Consider the following 20,748-nt stretch of genomic DNA (forward strand, 5'->3'; position numbering starts at 1 on the left):
TTTTTTTTTTTGCAGTGACCCTGGCTTCATTTCAGTGCCATTCTGGACATTGAGCAGCTTCCTCCATGGTGCCCTTACCCACTGGAGCTGGCATGCTCCCTGTTGGTCTCAGTGGGGTGACCATGTCATCCAGCTGGAAGCCCCAACGCAGTCATCACCCCCAGGACCCACACATTATATACAGCAGCCACTCAACACGTGCTATTGCCACACACACAAATACTGGAGCCTCCAATTTTTGCAGTCTTCCCTGAAATATGTAACCATTGGGTTTTTAGGTTCACGATAATAGATCAAGCATTGACTTGCATGGGTGGGGGTAGGCAGTGGGGTTCTTCCTTGCCTGGGCAAGAAGCAAAAAGCAAAAAGCAGCCCAAGTGGTTTGCCACGGTGCTCTCCCCATTCATTAGGTTTGCATTCAGGGCTCGTCCTGAGAAAAATCCTCTGACTTCTCACGGCTGGAAGCGTTTTGGAAGGGAAGGATACACCAGAAGGTGAGATAGGAATCGGTGCAAAACCACAAACTGACAGCCCCTGGGATATCAGGGAGCACCTGACAGCCAGCTGGACCCTTCCAACCCATTCTGCATGCTCCGTAAGGCAGTTGGCCACAAAGCACTGCCAGCTGCCTTCACAGGGTGGGATGGGGACACCGTGGTGGCCCAGTGGTGACAGATGCCATGTAGCAGCAGGGAGCTCTTCCCATGGAGAAGGAACCTGAGTCACGGCGCTCAGAGCTGCAATCCCTTTGTTTTTGCTTTGGGGAGACCCAGTGTTTGCACACATCCATACACACACACACACACACTTGCACACAGTGGCTGTGCAGCTGGCACTTTGCTTTCAAGACTCAAATGGAGGAAGACAACACTTCAAAGACAGTAAAGACAACACTTTAAAAAAAAACCCCTCCCCAGCTCTCCCATCCGGCCACTTGGCTTCCATCCCATCCTGCTGGAACCATTGCTGATGGCACTGGAGGAGCTCTGATCGTGGCATGGAAGCCCCTGCGTTGCACCAGGTGTTGCAAAAGCTTGAAGACAAAGGTAAAACGGTGAGCATTTGCCATGGCATGGGTTCTAACACCAGCTTACAGAGATGCGCTGCAACCGTCCTCACGGTAGGCAAGAGGGCAAGTTGTGCCAGGAGGCTGGAAAATGGACGTGGGTCAAGGCAGGACAGGTCCAAGAGGTTTCTTTAAAGCAGAAGAGGACCCAATCCCATGCCCTCGTAGCCAGTGCTGGAAGGAAGGGACCCCCAGCTCCCGAGGACGTGTTGCAAGTTGTCAGTGGTGCACGGTTTGGGGCACAGAAGCTCTCGCAAGAGCAGCCAGGGCAAGCAGGTGGTGAGGACAAGTCTGGGTCAACACAAAGCATGGAAATGAGGTTTCACAGCTGCTTCTGCATGTGTCCAAGAGGAGGAGGAGGAGGAGGAGAGCCAACAGAGAAACTGACACTTGCCCCCTCCCCAGCCCGTCTCAGTCCAGCAAACAGGCATAAGACAACCAAAGAGCAATGCTTTTCTGCCTGCTCAGAGCAGACCTTGGTCTCTCTTCCAGTGCATGGCATCCCTGATTTAACAGAGCACAAAGGAGAAAAGCACTTGATATCCTTACACACATAAATTATAGTGAGAGGAAGGGGGGAGGAGGGAGATGGGGTGAACACAGGGGCCTGAGATAGGCGAGTGGTGAACCCACAAAGGCCACAGGGCTTGCCAGCACCAGCATCCTTTATCCCCCCATGGTGTGAATGGCAACCAAGAACACAAGCAAGGAGGGGAAAATAAACAAACCCCAAAAGAAGCTTCAAGTATGAGTGAGATTTACAACACGGGTGCAATGGGGAAGTTCTTCTGTCACTTCTTGGAGACTTGGTTCAAGGTTTGTTCTTTGTTGCTGCTGCTCGATTAGAGTCTGACTGACCTGGATATACTGCAACCGAACAAAATAACCCAACAGAAATGGTGGTTCCTCCCCTCCCTTTTCCCCCTCCCCCCAAAAATATAAAAAGCAATAAGTTTACAAAAATAGAAAATAATTACAGCAATAGGCAGGAGGAAGGGAAGGAGAGGAAGGGTCCCTGGGGGTCTATTTGGCTGAGCAGTGTAATATCGTGGGGTTGTTTAAAGCGTCCTCCACCAGATGCAGTTCTTGGCGGTCGACAATCACGTCCCTTATACAGCCAATAAAGCCAGTGCTGTAGGCCTTGGGCAGCTTGTGAGCCACGCTGAGCCGCTCCATTCCCCCTGCAAGAGAGAGCAGGGATGTCAAGAGACACATTGCTGTGCTCCAGCACCCTGCCCACCAGCATTGCACACACCTGCCTTACTCAGAAACCTCTTTCCTGGCCAGAATTTGTGTTAGGTTAGATGTTTGGAATAAATTTACTCAGAGGGTACAGAGGCAGCAGAAGAGGTTGCCTGAAGAAGTCGTGGCTGCCCCATCCTTGGAGGTGTTCAAGGCCTCAAAGATGGGGCATTGGGCAGCCTGACCTGGTGGGTGGCAACCCACTCCATGGCATGGGGTTGGAACTTGATGGTCTTTAAGATCCCTTCCAACCTAAGCCATACTGTGATTTTAACGTCTTCTCAGAGGCAAAATGACGTTATTTGGATGTGAAGTCTTTCTAAGATGGGTTAGACCTGAAGCTACCAGCTTAGAGTGGGAAGAGATGCTTTTGGGAGGCCAAACTTGTCCGACGCACTTGGATGCAAAGGCATTGCAGATCCCCAGCCACGGGTGCATGGGGTTTTCACTCTGCCCAAGCCCTTACCCAGCCACAGGGCCCCGTCCGTGTCCAGCTGTGTGGCACCCAGTGGCGAGGAGCCAGTGATGGGAGCTTCGTTGCCGACCTGGAGGGAGCCTTCTCTCTGTACTCTGCTCCGTCAGGGAAGGAGGAAGGGATAGAATTAAAACCCTTGGAGGAGACACCCAAGGCTGCCCCCACGGCAATCCATGGCACGCCAACCACGCCGCGCTCGCCACTCCCTGACCGCCCAAACACGGGGACAGCAGAATGTCAAACCTTCTGCTGGCCAAACTAAAAGGCATGAACCTTTCCTTTAGCCTTTCCCTTTGGCATTTCCCAGAATGGAGGACAGGCGTGTCGCAGAACGCACCCCATTGCCCACATGCCTCTCCTCTATTCTTATCCAAGGACGGGAGTGACCCTTGACCCTGTGTCACCGCTTGCCCATCCCAAAGCAGTCCACCCCAACCCCACTCTTGCCCCCTTCCCACCTGTATGCTTTGATGTGGGTCCAGTGGTTAGTGTTGATGGGGACTGTGGACCGCAGGATGACTGGCTTGGAGCCCAGGTCATACATCATCTGGACGAAGCCATCCACGATGGCGAGGGCGATGTAGTCGGATCGCTCCAGCCCCTTCCCACTCCATAGGATCAGGCCCTGGGTGGCTTCTGTTTTGATGCTCAGCTCAAAGTGGTTGGATTGCAAAGCCTTCTCGCTATGTCAGGAGAGCGCAGAGCAGTGTTAAAACACGGCTGTGAAAGCAACAGGTCCCCAGCCCAGCTCCTGCTCCCAGCAAGGCCATCACCAGAGATAGATAGGGTCATCTGGGCTCTGACACCTGAGCTTGCCCATAGAGGCAACAAAACCATCTCCATCCCAGACACAGCCTTTTTCCAGGGGAGGAATGCTGGAAGGACAGCGTTTTCCCCACATTGCTGTTTCCATCTTTCTCATACAGAGTCACCATCCACCCCCCTGGGATGCTCCAAGACACGTGCACACAGACAGGACGACACAGACAGCTTTTTGTTTCCAAGGGACACCACACTCGGAGGGCTGGACAGGAGCAAAACGCCCACTGTGCTCCCAGGGTAGAACCACAGAATCTCTGAAGTTGGGAAAGACCTCTAAGATCCCCAACCCACCTTCACCATGCCTACTGAGCGTGTCCCTCAGTACCACATCTCCATGGTTCTCAATAGGGACAGAGACTCTCCCACCTCCCTGGGCAGCTTGTGCCCGTGTCTCACCACTCTGTGGGAAAAGTTTTTCCTAATATCCAACCTGTAGCTCTGTTTCCCCTTCACCCACTGCCAAAAAAAGGCCCCAGTGAGCAAGAGACAGAGCTGCTGCTCATCTGCTGGAGCTTCTTTTGTGTGTTTGCCCTCACCACCTGCAGAGCTGCATCCTTTACAAACAAAAAGCCCAGAGTACAGCATACAGAAGGAGCATGGAGACGTGGACACGCAGAGGCAGGGAGAGCAGAGCACGGGGCACAAGAAGCCTGGCATGACTCACCTGGGCTCGGCGGGGTAGTCCAGTGCGTCAGGACTTAGATGCAGGAAGAAAGGGGAGCATGCAATAAGCACGAGGCAGCAGAGGAGACCCTGCCCTCCCACCCTGCCCAGCCTCAGCAGTTCTTGAGCTGAGCTTCCTCAAGCCAACAGGATAAGTGTGCATGTTGCTGCTGTCCCAGAGCTCTGTCCCAGCACGGTGATGCTCTCCTGGGTTGGGATTGCTCGTGTTCCTGCTGATCCCTCATGCTAAAATGTTGGGGTGTGCAGCCAGGCAGCTAGGATGGGATTGTGGGGTACTGCTGGGGAAGGGAGATTTTGGGGAAGGGACCTTCTGGGGAAGGCCCCATGCAAGGAGCACTTCATGGCCAGCCACCTGCCAGCCTTTGGGATGGGCAATGGGAGCTGCACGGTCACGTAAGGCTGCTCTGAGTCAGCCTCAGGGCACTTGGGTGTGCACAGAGAAGGGGAAACCCAGGAGTACAGCTGTCTTGCTGGCACTGCTGGCTGCGTTAGGGGCTCCAGCTCCAGAGATATGTACGTATCACAAGGTATGTTCAAAACAAAATGTACGGGCATGTCGTGGCCAGCAGAGCCCAGAGAAGCAACTGGAGTGGCGGTCCTGCCCGAGGCACACCCGATATCTGTCTGCAGGAAGGAGAAGTGACTTTTTATGGGCAACCCAATGAGCCCTTGAGGCCCGGTGAGAGCCGCTGCCAAATCCCAGCTGAGGGATTTGGGGAGAAGTGCTAAGCTCCCTTTGCAGGATGGGGCATGCACAGCCCAAACGGGCACAGGCTGGCTCAGGTGGGGAGGTGGCTGGGGAGGGTGACCTTCCCCTTGCGGGTGCTGGGAGAGACAAGACAGGAAGGCAGCAGCTTTCTGCTCCTCTGCAGGGATGTGGTTCATCAGTGCTGCTCGTCCACTTATTTTATTTCCATATTTAATACTTTGCTACTGATGGAAGAGGCTCGTACTGGGACCTTTCCTGCTCTGCGCTCATCCCTTTGAACTAAAGCTAAGCTGCAGCAAGCAACATCTGCCTGCAGCAAAGCCAAACAGCAACCCTGGCGAGTCACCAGAGCTGTGCCATCCTTGCCATGGGCTGGGAGTGCCCACCCGTGGCAGCCCCAGGCAAATGTCCCCATGCCTGTCCCCATCCTGTCCCACGGGTGGGCTGCAGGGAGGGCTGTACTTACGCAGGGATCTCATTGCTCAGGTGGCTTGAAAACAAAGAAACAACGACACTGAGGAGAGACGGACAGACAGAGAGACAGACAACAAACAGAACGCAGACACTCTCCTCAGGCAGGAATTTAGTGCAAGAGGGGTCAGAGGGTGCAAAGAGGAAATGGATGGAGCATAACATCAGTGTCACCCCACCCCAGCACCCAGACCTGACGCTGGCACTGTGGGGAACCCCTCCATCAACAAGGCAGTTTTTGAGGTATGGGCTGGAAGTGAAGGTTCACAGCCTCTCTTTGGACACTGGTTTTAGGCTTCTTTGTCCCTATCTCTCCAACTCCTTGTTTTGCTCAGCTCCACACCCAGGTTACCTCTTTGTCACGGCGTTGTGGTACTCCATGTACGTCCTACCATCAAATGCAATGGCTTCTGCATCTCCAGCTGCCTTCTCAATGATCACTGAAAGTGGGAAAAAGAAGAGCTGTCAGGCAACACAGCACAGCCTGTCTGTCCTTGGGGATCAGGAAGGTCCTCCTTTATCCACAAAGGAGGGAGGCAGGCACAGACACAGCAGCACAGCAACCCTGAGCTCTGACTTTATAGGCAGAGCACGGACCAGCTTCCAGTTTTGCAGCCAACTGACATGAAATCTGCAGCTTTTGTGGTTTCTTGGCTAAAGTCAAGGAGGAAACCCAGGCCTGGTGATGGTCCTGACCACCCATCTGCAGGAGACTGGCAACCAGCCAACACCCCGTGCTTCCCCAGCACAACAAGAAGATGGAACTGGTGGGGGTTCCTGCCATGACAACCTCACCTTTCTCGCAGTGAGCCCCAGAGAAGCCCCTCTGGCAGACACACTCGTAGCTCTCCATCCGGGGGCTGCAGGTGCCTCCATTCTGGCATGGGTTGGGCTTTTGGGTACAGGGGTGGGCGCGGAAGGGGGAGATTTCAACGGCGCTGCGGATGTGCTGCTCCTTCAGCAAGGGAACCCCTTTGATGGATATCTGGAAGGTGGGAAAGGACAAGAGTCAGCCTTTGTACCCCATAACTATGAGCCCTGAGCCCCACGTCCTCATGACACATCCTTCTGCACAGGGACCCGTGCTGGGGATATCCTCGTGGACACTGGCACCTCTGGCACCAGGCTTACCCTCTGCACAGCTCCATAGAAGCTGGTGGAGATGGCTGCAGCTCGAGCCAGCTTGCTGAAATCGGGGGCTCCCCCCACGTAGAATGGTTCCTTCAGGTTCAGGAAGGCATGAGGCACCTGGAAAGGAGAGGAGATGAAAGGAGATTCATTCAGATGCCACAGCAAACCTGATCTAGTGAGTGGCATCCTTGCCCTGCCAACCCAAGCCATTCCATGACTCTATCGGCCATTTCAGTGATAAAAAGGAGGTTCTCCTCTAACTCCAATGATTTGGGGACCTGGGCCACGGCAGCAGGACCAGGATGCAGTTATATGAGTCACTAGCTAATGCTTTGTGGAGTTAACACAAGAAAAATGACCAGATTAATTGTAATGCTTCTGAAACAAAAATGCAACAACTGGCTGGAAACTAATGAAGAGGAAACGAGTGTCTCTAATCTACAGAGATCCTAAAGCTGCTTGGTCAGATGGGAAGGGGAGCAGGTGAGACACTGAGATCTGGATGGAAAACAGAAGAACAACGTGCCAATGGCAGATGAGATGGAGGTGCAGTGGGTCATACTTATCTGTACCTTACGGGATTTCTGGGATCCAGACAGCAGGGGAGGGAAAAATACAAATGCAAATCAAAGGGAGAGAGAAAGAGAGAGAGAAATGGAAGATCAGTGGGTAACATCACAACATGCAGGATAGCAAGAGCAAGGAGTGTGCAGCGGCTGTCCCACAGCATCCTCAGCTCCCAGGTCTCGCCCACTCCTCCTCCACCCTCCATGCACCTCCAGGATTAAAAGCCCACAAGTCTCAGCTGGTTTCACATAGGAGGGGAGCAGGGTTGGAAGCCCAGAGAGCTCTGGGCAGCTTGCTTTGGCCTGTCAACGTACCGGTGACTCTCCCATCACCCTCTCGCCATTGTTGATCCTCATTACCCCTTTGCGCCCACTCCTCTCCAGCAAAACGCTTATCCAGGTGTTGAGGGGAATTGGCTCTTTGCTCCTGGTGATGGGAAGGGAGGAGAAGACATACGGTGAGAGCTCTGTAATGAGCCCCTGTGAATACCCACTCCACCTGTACAGGCACAGCCCATGGGACAGGTCCCAATCACAGCCAACAGGAGTCACTGCTGCCAGCATGGGACCTCCCCTGCATCCATGCTGGGGATGGAGCTCCAGCCAACACTGGGAGTGGAAGCAGCCACCATCCCTGTAGTCACCACCATCCTGCTTCCAGCCCTACCTGAGCACGGCTGCCCCTTTGCCCAGGTCGTATCGATACTCCAGGTAGCCATCGTGCAAAGCCAGAGACACAAAGTCTCCTTTGCCATCTGTCTTCTGCCCATTGTAGAAGATCATGCCGCTGGGACTCTTGGCCAGGAACACCACTTCCATGGACATTTTGTCCCTGAGTAGAGAAGGATAAAAATACCCTTCAAACCAGCTGCCCACAGACTCTTCCAGCACCCTTGTGCAAAGGGCCCTGGAGACATCTGCCTGCCTGATCCCACAGATCTCTTAGGGATGCCACCCATTGACTCGACAGGCAGAACTGCCATGTAGGAGAGACATATGCCACCTTCAGGATGCCAGCCTGCAGTGCTCACACAGCCCACTGCAGCACAAGGCACCTTGGTACATCACTGCCGCAGCCTGGCAACAGCAATTCCAGCAATCCCAGTCCCTCTAGATAAAATCTCCAAGGTTTTGCCATTGGCAACATGCTCTTGAGCACTTACTGCAGGTCAGGAACGAAGGTCTGCAGCCCGTTCAGCTCCAGGTAGGAAAAGCCATTGAACTCTGGGAGGAAGGGCATGGTGTGGTCCTGCTCTGTCACTGGGCACAAACGAGGGAATGGTGAGGAAGGGGAGGCAGAGCAGCTTCAGCATCAAACAGGGGCTCCTAGTCATGCAAGCTGAGGTCATCTGCAGCTCCAGCCCTCCCCAGCCCCAACACACCTCGCTCACAGAACTCTCCTTCCCGTCCCATGGGACAGGCACACATGGCACCTCCCTCTGGCAGCACCAGGCAAGTGGCAGAGATGTGGCACGGCGTCGGGTCGCATGGGTTCCTCTCATCAGCACACGTTGGACCTGCAGCAGAAGAGCAAGATGGTCACATGGGCATCCCTAACAGCCAGTGGGCACAATTTGGCCAGAGAAAACCCTGCTCTGGGGTGGGCAGAGGGTGGCATGTCCCCTGATGGCCCTGCCAGCCCCTCTGTCCCTTGGGCTCACATGGCCCAAGGACCCCACAAAAGGACAGGTGATGCCCACAGATGGCTCTGCCCTCAAATACACAGATCCTATCCCCTGTCTCATGCATGTATGGTGAGATCTGAAATTGATTCTGTCTTCAATGGGCATGGCTTCATCCTACACTTCTTGGAGGCACTGCCAAAGCTCCCCACTGCATCTTCCCCTCTGCCACCCAAAGGCTTTTGGACCCCTTAGGACCACCCAGCGGGACCAGGAGCCCCAGCAATGCCCCGCCCCGTACCGGTGTAGGAGTGGAGACACTCGCAGTGGAACATCTCTGCCTCCTTGACGTGGCAGATGCCCCCATGGTGGCAGGGGTTGGGGTGGCAGGGGTCGTTGCCGCACTCGCCCACCCCACTGCCATACAGCACATCGCTGCCTTTCTCCCGCAGGTCATACATCTGGTTGTTCACATCCAGGAGGCGGATGCAGCCCTTCAGGCCAACCGTAGCCGCAGTACGCTCTGCCACTCTGAAGGGACAAAGGACACGGTGGGTGGGGGAGAAAAACACCAGCGCTTTCCATGCACTTGTTTTAATGGACGCTCCATCGGGATGCCACGGCACGGTGCAACGCCTTTACTCACACAGCCATTTGGTCCTCGGGAGCTCCTCCAACAAAGAGGTCGGTGTCGAGGTTGAGCCCATCGGTGCCCGTGGGGCTCTCCCCGCTGACGTGGGGCTCCCCATCCACAGCCAGCATGCCGCTGCGGCGGTTGCGGTTCACCACCAGCTGGTGCCATTTGCCAGGCTCCACGCGCACCTTGCTGGTGATGACGCCCGTGCCAGAGCCCGTGTTAAACCTGGAGCAGAGGATGGGGAGGGCTGACAGCCGTGCCACCTCGCAGCGAGGTTGCATGCACCGTAAGGGCAGCTGCGCCCCAGGCTGAAGCTGGGAACTTCAATCTGTGCCTTTTTGGAAAGGTAAAAATAATTTCACCTCGGGTTTCTGGGGCTTTTCTCTCCCTCTACTCCCCCTATGTTTCTTTTTACAGTGTAAGAACAGCGCCAAAAAAAGAGCTCAGAAAAAAATCAACTTCCCACACCTTCTAGCTTTTAAAATTCAAACCGAGCGACACGAATTAATCAAAGTGCCACAGGGAAATACACTGCAAAAATTGCTCCCCCTCTTCTCCATTTGCTCCTACCACTCCCTCATCTGGGAGCCTGCACCTAGGGCACCCACCTGAGCTCCACGAAGCCGCCCACCAGCGCCAGGGAGATGAAGTCCTTGCCACGATTCTGCCCATTGTAGAGCAGCAGCCCGCTGAGCTCCGTGGCCCTGAATTCCATGGCGATGCGCACGGTGTGGTATGCCTTCATCATCTTGAAGGCCAGGTAGGACTTGCCACCGAAGCTGGGGATGAAGTACCTGATGTCTGCAAGAGGCAGGGAGGGAGAAGAGCAAGCCCCGTTAGAAGGAACAGGATTCAGCATCCACATCCAGAAGCAGCTTCTAGAGCTTCAGCTTAGAGCTTCAGGGACACAGCTTTCCAGGAATCAGCACTTGGAGCCACCCAAAGCTCTGCTGTGACAGTTGGAGCTCACAGTGCGTAACAGCAGCTCTGGGTGAGCATGATGTGCACGAGGCTGTTTGCTAAGCAGCTCTGAGCATGGGGGAATAGCACCTGAATCATCAGCAAAAGACAGCATCAGTCTCTCTGTGCTCAGTAACTTCAGGAGCCGCAGGCAATGCCATGAGATACAAAAGCAGAAGCTCACAATCCCCATGCTCTCGGGCACTGATGTAGCACAGCCAGCAAGAAATTGCTGCTGCCACCTTCTTCCCCTGCAGCTTTGCCTCTTACTACTTACAGTGCTTGCACAGCCTGCTCCTGGCTGGGGTACAGAGGTTACACTGACCCTTGCAGCACTATCATTCAGTACAGGGCTGGGTTTGCTCCCTATCCCCATTCAGCCAGTGCACATCACAGTGCTTGGGGAGAGCATACAACAGAACGGATGACTGGAGATCACTTTCCCGCTTGTATCCTCTCAGCATCCTTGGTTGGAACATGAGTTTGGAACCAAAAGCCCCAAGCGATTCCCTTCCCACGACTTTGCTGTCCCCAGTTTTCATAGAATCACAGAACCATTTGAATTGGAAGGTTCTAACTCCCCTTGTCCCTTGCCATCCAATGGCCACGAGCTCCATCACCCCTAGGCAAACCAAAGGCCACCTACGTTTCTCACACACAGCTCCTCCTTTGCCCGCTGGGCAGCTGCAGGTGAACTCCTTCCCATCATCCTCACAGGTGCCACCGTGCAGGCAGGGATGTGAGTCGCAGGGTCGCGAGGGCTTCTTGGTGGTGCTGGGGGGCTGGCGAGTGGGCTTGCGCCGGGCAGTGGTAGGCAGGGTGGATGTAGGCCTCCTGGTGCTCACGGGTGCTGCCAGCTTGGCACTGGGGTGACCCGCGATGTCCTGGTGCAGGACGTGGGCTGTGGTGGCAGCAGAGGCCGTGGTGTGCCTCCGTGTGGTTGCGGGTGCCATGGTGGTGGCTGTGGTGGTGGTGACGGTGGTGGTGAAGAGCCTGGGGATCCAGTCTGGAAGGCAGCAATGCGCGGGGTGAGGCTGGTGCTTTGCAGGTCTCTTTGCAAAGAGGAAAGGAGCTTGGGTTTTGGAGGGAGGATCAGTGAGACTGCTGCGTGCACCAAAGCATGAGAGCCCTCTCCCCTAACCCAAGTGCCCAACCCGAGGGACGGGGGATTGGCCATGGACAGACAGAGCGCTCACCAAAGTCCATGAATTTGACGTGCTCCTGTTGGGGCTTCTTCACCAGGATGGTCCTCTTCTTGGAGGCTCTGATCTGCTTCAGCAGAGCCGCCTGGACGTCAGCTGCCGTGTAGGAAGTGGCTGATCACAGCCAGGAGAAAAATAAGTGTGAAACACAACCCTACCAAGCAGTTTGCCCTTCACAACCTCCCTTTGATGCATCTGAATCACTCCCTGCCCCACAAGAATGCTTCCAGCCTTCCATGCACCAGCTCAGGTTGCAGATCCTCCCAGCACCTCCTGATTTTGTTGGACAAAGGGCACATCCCTGACAAATTACAAGGTTTGCTGGTTTCTCAGCACTGGAACAGCTCTTACCTGGGTCGAAGTGGGACTCCACAATGACACGGACTGCACTGCTCTGCCCCAGGTCTCGGACACGGATGCTCTTGAAATCTTTCTTAACGTCAGAATTTCGGAAAAGCTCATCAAGCTAATGGATTGGAGGTGGAGGAGGAAAGGCAAACAAACTGGTTAATGGGGAGATCGGGGGCAAGGAGTTAGGGTCCTTCAGCAAAAGGTCTTAGGTCTCAGTGAGTCTCTTGGTTTCAACCCAGTTAGGTTTGCATCAAAACCTCTGCAAGAAATCCAACTGACGCATGCAGAGAACAGTGCTCCTTTGGGTAGGGATAATTTGGGAAGATCCCTATTCATTATGGCCTGAATTCAAAGGTTAGAACAAGACCAAGGCAACGTGGGGAAAGTGCAGGGGAGATCTCCATGGAGGAGATGTGTGCAGACCAGAGACATCTTGCAGTTCATATAAGGATTTGCTATTGTGTGGCATCTAAGTCTTACTGATCTCTTCTAAATCTGGATAAACCTGCTTATGCACTTTGGAAAATCCCGTAAGGCACCATTCTGCATCTCTAAGCACATGAATGCCTTTTAAAACCTGCCTCTCAGACGTTGCAGGATTTGTCTGAAGTCACACGAAAGAGACAGTGATAGTGCAACCACTTAGACACAGTCAGGGCTTTATCACCCTGATAGCAGCCCGCCCAGCCTCGTGTGGGACCAGCATCACTGCAGCTGGAAGGCACCACTTCCTTCCCTTGGCTTCAAGGCAAAGACAGAAGAAATAACTTAAAATTGGACCCATGCCATAGTTGCCCCCATAAATTTGGGCACAGTCGTCTTAGAGGAGCAAAGGAGAGCACGTCAGGTATGTTATGTCCTACGGGCCAATGCTGTGTCATTTCCCCATCCCTGGGAGAACAAAACCCAGTCAAGCCTTCTGTACCCTCAGTGGGGAGAACAGAAGAACCAGTGAATGAAGCCTTATGTGTGTGGGTTTGAATCCTCAGCTAAAAGCCACTATTGTATTGGGAAATATTGCTTTTGTGATGCAGAACTGAATGAACCATACGGTCCATATGCCAGGCACACATCTGCTTATATGACTGTACCGAGGGCTTGCCAGCTTCTAAGTGCAGCTTGGAAGCAGCTCTAAATATGCTAATCTCCTTGCAAAGATGCTTTGTATTTGCTGTGCCACACTGCAGACTGGGTTACAGCGCTTTTACCCCACCAATATTTTCTTGGCATGCCTTTATGTACACATTACTACGAAAGCCCACCTGCTCCAAGAGCTGGCAATACAAGGGACTTCTCTTTAAGTGTGGGAGAGTGGATTTCCAAAAGCTGCATAGCTGAATTGGAGGAGCAAAGGGATCTGGGACACACTTTTGCCTATGGGCTTTTCAAGGAGACGCAGGTGCTTTGGGAAATCCAAGAAATTAAAGAAGACTCTCTCATCTGAATAGCCCCATCACCAAAATGATCTTTTCTAATCTTCATGATTCTGTGATTCTAGGAAAGCACCTGGCCCCTGTCCTAGTGGGGTGGCTGTATAGGGCCTTTTTTTCTTTCAAAGCAAGAAATGCACTAGCTGGACTTCCAATCAAATGCAAAGGACTCACTGCGCTCTCAATGCTCCTGGCCGTCTCCCCGAAGAGCTCTGACTTGGGGTCAGCCATCTCAGGCGTGTAAAACAGCTCCTGGCCTTCCACCTCCTCCAAGATGAGGACTCCTTGGAAGACTTTGGTAGCTGCAGGAAGGAGACAAGACAAACTCCTTTAGTTGGCTCACGGGGATGGGGGGCAGGCATCTGGCTGACCCGTGAGGAGCTTTCAATTCCCTGGGGGGGGAGAGGGTGATGGCAGTGTGCGGGTAGTGCCAGTGTTGGGGTTAGTCTGGATGGGTCTGGGAGAGCGCCATGGAGGATTAGTATCAGAGAGTGCTGGAGCAGATGGCAAAGACCAGGCTGAAGATGGCAGCTTTTACCATACAGTTTCCTCTGAGCTCCGACCCGGAGAGCAGCCCCCCTGCACCGGCTGAGTAACAAGAGAAAGATGTTAGCCAGAGCAGCACACAGTCAACACGGTCGGATCAGACATGGGCATTCAACAGGGCCACATGTGGCTCTGGGCAAGGAGAAAACCTGTGCTGGGAGAACTGAGTAAAGATGCTGTGAGTAGGCTGGGGTCAGCCTGGCAAAACTGCAACGGGAACCCAAAGTGTGATTCCCCTCCAGGAAAGCTTTGGGAGCTATGGAGATCCCTGCTGTTGGTAAGCATGTGAGAGTCTATAACTTATATTCTTTTGTGCGTTAAAAAGGGGAATGTGGTGTCCAGAGCAAAGAGGGGATGACACACTGAGAGCCCAGGCCCAGGCTGGGATCAAGGCAGGGCTCACTGCCAACACTTGCCCTGCTCTGTGCCCTGCAAGGGCTCTGTCCATCTCCTGGCCACCAAAACAGACACTTACCTGGACAGTTACTCCCTTCTGCATCAGCAGCTGCAGTCTTCCCATCAGAGCAGCATCCAAGTGGGGTGTTGTAGCACGTTGCCCTCTCAATGGCTGGAGTTGGGGTTACCTGGCTTTCCTCCACCTCCTCTTCCCCTGCAAGGAAGTATTAACACGGGTAGGACCTCACTCCTGTTAGACCATGAGGCTGGGACACAGCCTCATCTCTTTCATTAAGACCCCAGGTGACCTCCCTAGCAATGCTCACCAGCAGAGCCTGCCCCACTGGATTCCTGGTCCCCACTGATGCTCATCTCCTGGTCCCCACTGCCTTCTGCACTGCCTGATTCAGCGAAGGCAGGCTGAGTGGTGGCCAGGACCACTGGAGAGGTGGAGAGCGGACGGACGGTGGTCTTCAGCACTCCATAGGTCATCCATGGTGTGGTGGCAGGTCGGGTTGTCGTGACACGTCTTGTTGTAGGGTGACTTCTTGCAGTGGGGCTGGCTTCCATCAGCAGGGAGCTAGTGGCCAGCTCGGTGGTTTCTGTAGCCCGGGTGGTCAGCTGCAGTGGTGGAGGTATGATGAGCTTGTCCAAGGGCAAGGTGGGCAGAGGGGTGGGTGGCATCGTGTGGCTCGTGTGAGTGATGGACTCTACAAGGAGCAGCAAGGGAGGGAAGTTAAGAAGGGCCCGGTCTGGGAAAGGGTGCCCATGGTGCTGGGAAGCACAGTGCAAGCCATAGGCAGGGCACGAGGAGGTGCAGGAAGCACTCACCGTGGCATTGCCCCACATGCTTCACTGTGATGAGCTGTCCCTGCCGGCACGCAATGGTCTTCAGCTGGCACTGGTCCCCATAGGTGACACCATCAGAGCCACACACCTGGGAGAAGAAATGACACAAGGTCTGAGGTGTATCTGTCCTCCAACAAGCCTCAGGCAAAATAAACCTGTCCTCAAACTGAGCAGAGCAGCTCAGAGGCATCAGTGATGCACAGTGCCCTGTGTTGGAGATGCTCATGGCTGGCACATTCCTGCCCCATGCACCAAAGGCAATGACCGGGTGGGCAGGAGCTGAACTCCAAGCCTGGCAGAACCAGGCTGGCCACATGTACCTGTGCCCACAGCCCAGCTCAGTCCCTAGTGATCCCCCAGACCTTGGTCATGTTGGCCTCTGAGCAGAGTGGGGACGGGCACTCGCAGTGGGCAAAGCCGTTGACCTCCACACATGAGGCCCCGAACTCGCAGCTCATTTCTTCACAGGATTTTGGAGCTGATGGGTCTAGAGTGGGGAGAGAAGGGGGAAGAGATAAACAAAACATATACCAAGCATAAAAAATAATAAAACCCAAGAGCCAATGTGAAATCCAAATCCCCCTCCTCAGGTCTCAGCTCTCCCAGGGACCCGGTAGAGCAGCATTTCTGTGTGCCACACACCTCCCCCTCACCTTTTTCACAGCCAGCCATGCCCATCTTGCTGCCGTTGGGACACTGGTTGCACTTCATGCCAGTGATACCAGTCTTGCAGGAGCAGAGCCCAGTCATCTGCTCACAGTCATCACGCACTGAGCCCACCGGGTCGCAGTTACAGGCTGAGCAAGGAGGGGGAAAAAGAAATCATTAAATCGGTGCAGTCGTGCAAATTTTGCAGAAACAGCCACCGAATTTGGCTCGCAACAGGAGCAGCATTAGGGTTCCTAGCTGGAAATGGCACAGAAGCCAGCACTCACGTGTGCAGCCGCTCTTGCTGTCGGTGACGATGCCACGGAAGTTCCAGAAGCCAGGCTCACAGCGGTCACACTTGAGCCCCCCAACGCCTGGCTTGCAGGAGCACTGCCCCGTGGCAGGGTCGCAGGCTCCTCCATAGGAGCCATAGGGGTTGCACTGACAGGTGCCTGCGAGCCAACAGAGAGCACAAGGTGAGTCCTGGCCAAGCAGGATGAATCATAAAGGTTGGAAATGACCTCTAAGATCATCTAATCTGACCATCAACCCACCACCCTGTGCCCACCACCTCCTCCAGCTACAAGGCAGAGATGATCTCCAGGGATTAACCCGCTTGCTCTGCTCTCATCTACAGCTCCTCACTCATTGACATCAAAGAGAGAGGAAGCTATTAGGAGTGTATTATTAATTCATTAATTTGGAAGTTGATGGAGGGAAGTGATCCAAAGATAGATGGTGAAATGCTCCCTTAGCCCCTGAGGAGCAGTGGGAAGGGGATGTGGGTCAGAGCTGGAGAGCAAAGGAGACCCTGGGAGCAGATAGAGGCAGGGAGATGGTGTGTCCAGGGCAGGAAGCGAGAGAGAAATCTGCACTAGGGGTTCAAGTGGGGATTATCTCCTGCTGTATGCTTGTTGCCAGCACATACAGGACAGAAACCAGTGGAATACAGGATTCCACAGTGAGGAAGAAGCTCTTTCTGTGGCTGGATGATCTGTGGAACATCACTTTGACCATCGCCATCAGGGTGATGCTAAAGCAAGATGTTCCACCTCCTTCCTAGAGTCCCCCTGCCCCACTCCTGCCATCTCAGCCAGCTCCAGGAAGAGACACCGGCTGAATACTGCTGCTTTTTAAATTATATGGTACATTAAGCAGCACTGCATCCTCATCACACAGGCATTAGCCAGGCCCAAGTATGGCGTGAGCCGTGTCTCCATAGGGTGATGGGTTTCCCTAACAGACAGTCACAGCCTCAGCTGTTAACTGTGTGCTAATGCCTTTCAAAATGTGCCTTCTGCTGAAGTGCTGACTCTGACAATGATTTAGTAAATATTAATGGAACTAGCTAGCTAACTGAGGAATTGGGACCGTCCTTTCTCTCCCCAGAGTGGAACCCCAAGCATCCCCCCAGATGGGGACCATCACTCACTTGGGCACCCGGCTGCACCGACACCAAGTGCCAGGGTCATGTTGTCTGGGCAGCACCCATAGATGGTCTGACTGCAGTGCACAACTGGGAGAGGCGGTGGGGTCGTGGTGAGGGCTGTGGAGCAAGGCAGAGAGGCACAGGGGCGTTATGGCCAACGCAGAGATTGAGCAGCGTTTCTCAAAACCACGCGGTCCTTGCAGAGATGCTGGGGTAGGTGATGGAGTGAGGCCCAGCTTTGGCCAGGCATGAAACAGGAATGTCAGGGCACCAGGATGGGGATGGCACGTGCTGCTGGCACTCGCTCACCACGGCAGGCTCCTTGGCTGGTGACAAAGAGGTCCTGGCGTTTTTCACACCGCGTCTTCTTCAGCTCACACTCATTGGCGTAAGTCACATCATCAGAGCCACAGACCTGTCAGGACGATGAGGGGAGCTCTCAGAGCAGGTTTCCTGCCGATGGGATGCCCCAGGAAGCATGTGGCAAGGCCACCAAGCTGAAGGGAGCAAGGAGAGCAGCCCAGAAATGCTTCATATGCTTACCGGGCTGCGTGGCACTGCCAGGCAGGTGAAGTCACACACACAACGGTCGTCCTCTGCATCCTCATCCCACCAGCCCCCATAGTGCCGGCATCGGTCCTGCTCACACTCACTGCCATCACCAGAGCCTGAGCCTCCTGAGCCACATTCTGGATGGAAGAGAAGCGTGGTGAGAGGGGGTCCTGGCAGAACCAGGGAAAAGCAGATGGCTCAAACAGGGCCACCTTGCCCAAGGAGCATTTCCAGACACTTCTGAATATCTCCAGCATGAATATCTCCTGGGCCAACATGCCACAGAATCATAGAATGGTGTGGGTTGGAAGAGACCTTAAAGATCATCCAGTTCCATCCCCCTGCTGTGGGCAGGGTTGTCAACCACCAGATCAGGTTGCCTATATATTAGGATGCTCCTGCCTCTACCGCAGAGAAGATCTCCTCCCCTGCAGAAAGCAAGTGCTCTCATCATTACAATAATAAGTTAAGGCATCCCTATGCCATTTGAATTGCTTAGGAGCTGACCAGAGGCCTTCTTGCCCTACCTATAAACGCTGTGCTCTGCCTGGCTGTCTCTCCATAAGGTGCCCAGAGCTCCAGCAGCAAGAATAGAGATGTCGCTGATTTCAAAGGCTTCTTTAATTAAAAGGAAAAAAAAAAAGGGGGGGGAGGGGGAGGGGAAAGAAAAGCAAAAAAGGAAAACCTGCCCCTTTTTATTGAGTGATCAAAGGCTGGGAGTTGGCATTACACAGAGAATTATTTAAGATCTTTTCCCAGAGGGACATCAACCTGAAATTCCCAAAGGAGGGCTGTGATCAAACACCATGTTCTGCCTTGCCCTATCCCTGAGCTCTGCCACATACTGACATCCTTCCCAGTGCAGTGAGCTGGGGAATGGCAGCATCACAGAAGTGAGGTTTGGGGGAGGTCTGTGCTCTCAGCCTGCATTAACCCATGGCTTCCCCCCATAGAGAAGTAAGCTCAGGAGGCTCTTGGTGTCTGACCACCAGCAAGGCAAGGCTGAGAGGTCCCAGCCTGCTTCCAGAGGGATGCTGAGCTGCTTTACCCAAGTACCCAGAGATAATTAAAAGATACTATTGAGGAGAGTGGGATGATGGCTAGCAATGAGGGATGCTGCATCCTACAGATGAGCTCCCCCCTCCCCAACACTATTCTACTCTGGAAGGGGTCAGGAAGAGCAGCCTCGTGCTGCCCAGACCCATTGGCGCTGCTACTGCCAACAGAGCCAAGTGGGAATCATCAGGGAGCAGCACTATGGAACAACCCTGGGCATCCTCATGGAGCATCTCCACCCAGAGCAACCTCTGGGCACCTCAATCACTCCTCTTCCTCCAGAATAAGTGCAACATAAGGCATGCAATTAACACAGCAATACAACTCCCTGCCCAGGTGGCATCAGCCAAGGGAAGAACAACAACCCACCGTCCTCACACGGCCCCATCTTGGCCACCTCGATGCTCTTCTGCTGCTGGCAGGAGGCTGCTCGGAGCTCGCAGCGGTTGTCATAGGTGAGGCCATCGGTGCCACAAACCTGGGCCGGGGGCTGCTGCTCACAGCGGGGACACACGCACTGCCCACCCACACACGTGCTGCCAAAGGAGCACACTGTGCTGCCGCAGGACTCTGCAAGGACACCAGCAAGAAATTCCATTTACTCTCATTCCAGCTCCTGGGAGTCGCTCCCCATTACTCTTTTCTCCCAATTTTAGGGAGGATACCCGTGCACTGCTCAGCCCTGGAACACCAGACCAGCTGGACTGGTTTTATGAGGCTCAACGCGCTGCTTTTGCTCAAGTGTCATTTGTTCTAATGACAAAAAAACAACTGAGGCAAGGCTTTTAATTCATTGAGAAATCAGCACAGACGGTTTCCTGTGCTGGGAACACGCACAAGCAGGGAGGAATCACCCCCTGGGGATGGAACCCCTCCCATTTTGATGGCAGCCCACTTCCTTTGCTCGACCCCACACATCCCCACCCTCAGGTTACTCCGGTGCCTCCCCCAGCACACAAACACCCACAGGGCCTCGAAGGGCCCCGGGTGAGCAAGGGGATGCTGAGCATCCGCTCCTCAAAACGCCACTGAAAGGAGCAAGAAGAGGGAAGAAGGGGACCTTGCCAGACTCACTGCAGTCGCCTTGGGCAGCCACCAAAATGTTCTTCTGCTGCGTGCACGCTCGGACGTGGAGCTCACACTCGCTGCTGTAGGTGTTGCCATCTGTGCCACAGACGGGCTGGGAGGAGGGCACACACTCTGTGGGGCACACGCACCGCCCCGTCTCTGCTTCACAGATGGCCCCAAACTGACACTTGCCACAGCGGTCTGCAGGGGCGAGGAACAAAAAAGCAGTGGGTTAAATCAGCAGGGCGAGCGTTGCTTTGTATGGAAGTGCCAGAGCTGAAATCAAACCCTGCTGCAACCTCATCCCTTGTGCTAAGCCCTGCAGGACTGGAGCTCCAGCAGAGGTGAGGCTGCAGGAGGGAGGAGAGAGACTGCATGGCAATAACTGCTTGTAAAAGCCATCAGGGCCAGGAGTAATTGCAATGAAATGTCACTGGAGCTGTGAGCTGTTACAGCTAAATGGGATGCAGAGAGTATGAGGCTGAGTGTCGTTACGGGGAGCAATAAATCAGTGCTGGCCACGGGAGGATGAGCGCAGCACTGGGTGCAGAGCACCTGCTGCCCAGCCTGAAGATTTAAGGGCAGAACAGCAGTATTTGGACAAAACTGCAAGAGCCCAGCAGATTGCACAAAGGAGCACGAGCAACCAGCTTGGGCTCTGCCTGTGTGCAAACACTTCCCGCCTGGCAAAGCTGTGCTGGCACAAGCAATGAGCCTGCAGATGGGAGAGCTGCACACGGCTCTGAGTTGCGTTTGCAATGAGGGCTCATGTTAAGAAAGAAAACCTCCACAGGAGAGATCACTGCATCCCTGCCGGGCAGCATCCCCCCGGGTAA

The 20,748-nt window shown here is 54.2% G+C and overlaps 1 protein-coding gene across 1 annotated transcript in view; it reads right to left on the bottom strand.

Moving 5' to 3' along the window:
- Positions 1-20,748, bottom strand: part of AGRN (agrin) — a 37,346-nt gene continuing 16,598 nt past the window's right edge. Inside the window, exons 8-35 of the mRNA XM_010722770.3 lie at positions 19,919-20,113; positions 19,214-19,414; positions 17,780-17,925; positions 17,546-17,651; positions 17,240-17,353; positions 16,095-16,259; positions 15,813-15,956; positions 15,522-15,646; positions 15,142-15,247; positions 14,637-15,020; positions 14,390-14,524; positions 13,543-13,670; positions 11,939-12,053; positions 11,582-11,701; positions 11,032-11,391; positions 10,034-10,226; positions 9,435-9,650; positions 9,090-9,319; positions 8,549-8,683; positions 8,330-8,426; positions 7,834-7,998; positions 7,482-7,593; positions 6,601-6,717; positions 6,265-6,454; positions 5,822-5,909; positions 3,242-3,466; positions 2,775-2,878; positions 1-2,247 (exon numbers count right to left, since the gene is read on the bottom strand). Coding sequence (XP_010721072.1) covers positions 2,090-2,247; positions 2,775-2,878; positions 3,242-3,466; positions 5,822-5,909; positions 6,265-6,454; positions 6,601-6,717; positions 7,482-7,593; positions 7,834-7,998; positions 8,330-8,426; positions 8,549-8,683; positions 9,090-9,319; positions 9,435-9,650; positions 10,034-10,226; positions 11,032-11,391; positions 11,582-11,701; positions 11,939-12,053; positions 13,543-13,670; positions 14,390-14,524; positions 14,637-15,020; positions 15,142-15,247; positions 15,522-15,646; positions 15,813-15,956; positions 16,095-16,259; positions 17,240-17,353; positions 17,546-17,651; positions 17,780-17,925; positions 19,214-19,414; positions 19,919-20,113 — 4,574 coding nt within the window. The 3' untranslated portion in view covers positions 1-2,089. The remainder of the gene's footprint in view (positions 2,248-2,774; positions 2,879-3,241; positions 3,467-5,821; positions 5,910-6,264; positions 6,455-6,600; positions 6,718-7,481; positions 7,594-7,833; positions 7,999-8,329; positions 8,427-8,548; positions 8,684-9,089; positions 9,320-9,434; positions 9,651-10,033; positions 10,227-11,031; positions 11,392-11,581; positions 11,702-11,938; positions 12,054-13,542; positions 13,671-14,389; positions 14,525-14,636; positions 15,021-15,141; positions 15,248-15,521; positions 15,647-15,812; positions 15,957-16,094; positions 16,260-17,239; positions 17,354-17,545; positions 17,652-17,779; positions 17,926-19,213; positions 19,415-19,918; positions 20,114-20,748) is intronic.

This window comes from Meleagris gallopavo, chromosome 23, assembly GCF_000146605.3.
Source record: "Meleagris gallopavo isolate NT-WF06-2002-E0010 breed Aviagen turkey brand Nicholas breeding stock chromosome 23, Turkey_5.1, whole genome shotgun sequence".
NCBI classification, from domain to species: Eukaryota; Metazoa; Chordata; class Aves; order Galliformes; family Phasianidae; genus Meleagris; species Meleagris gallopavo.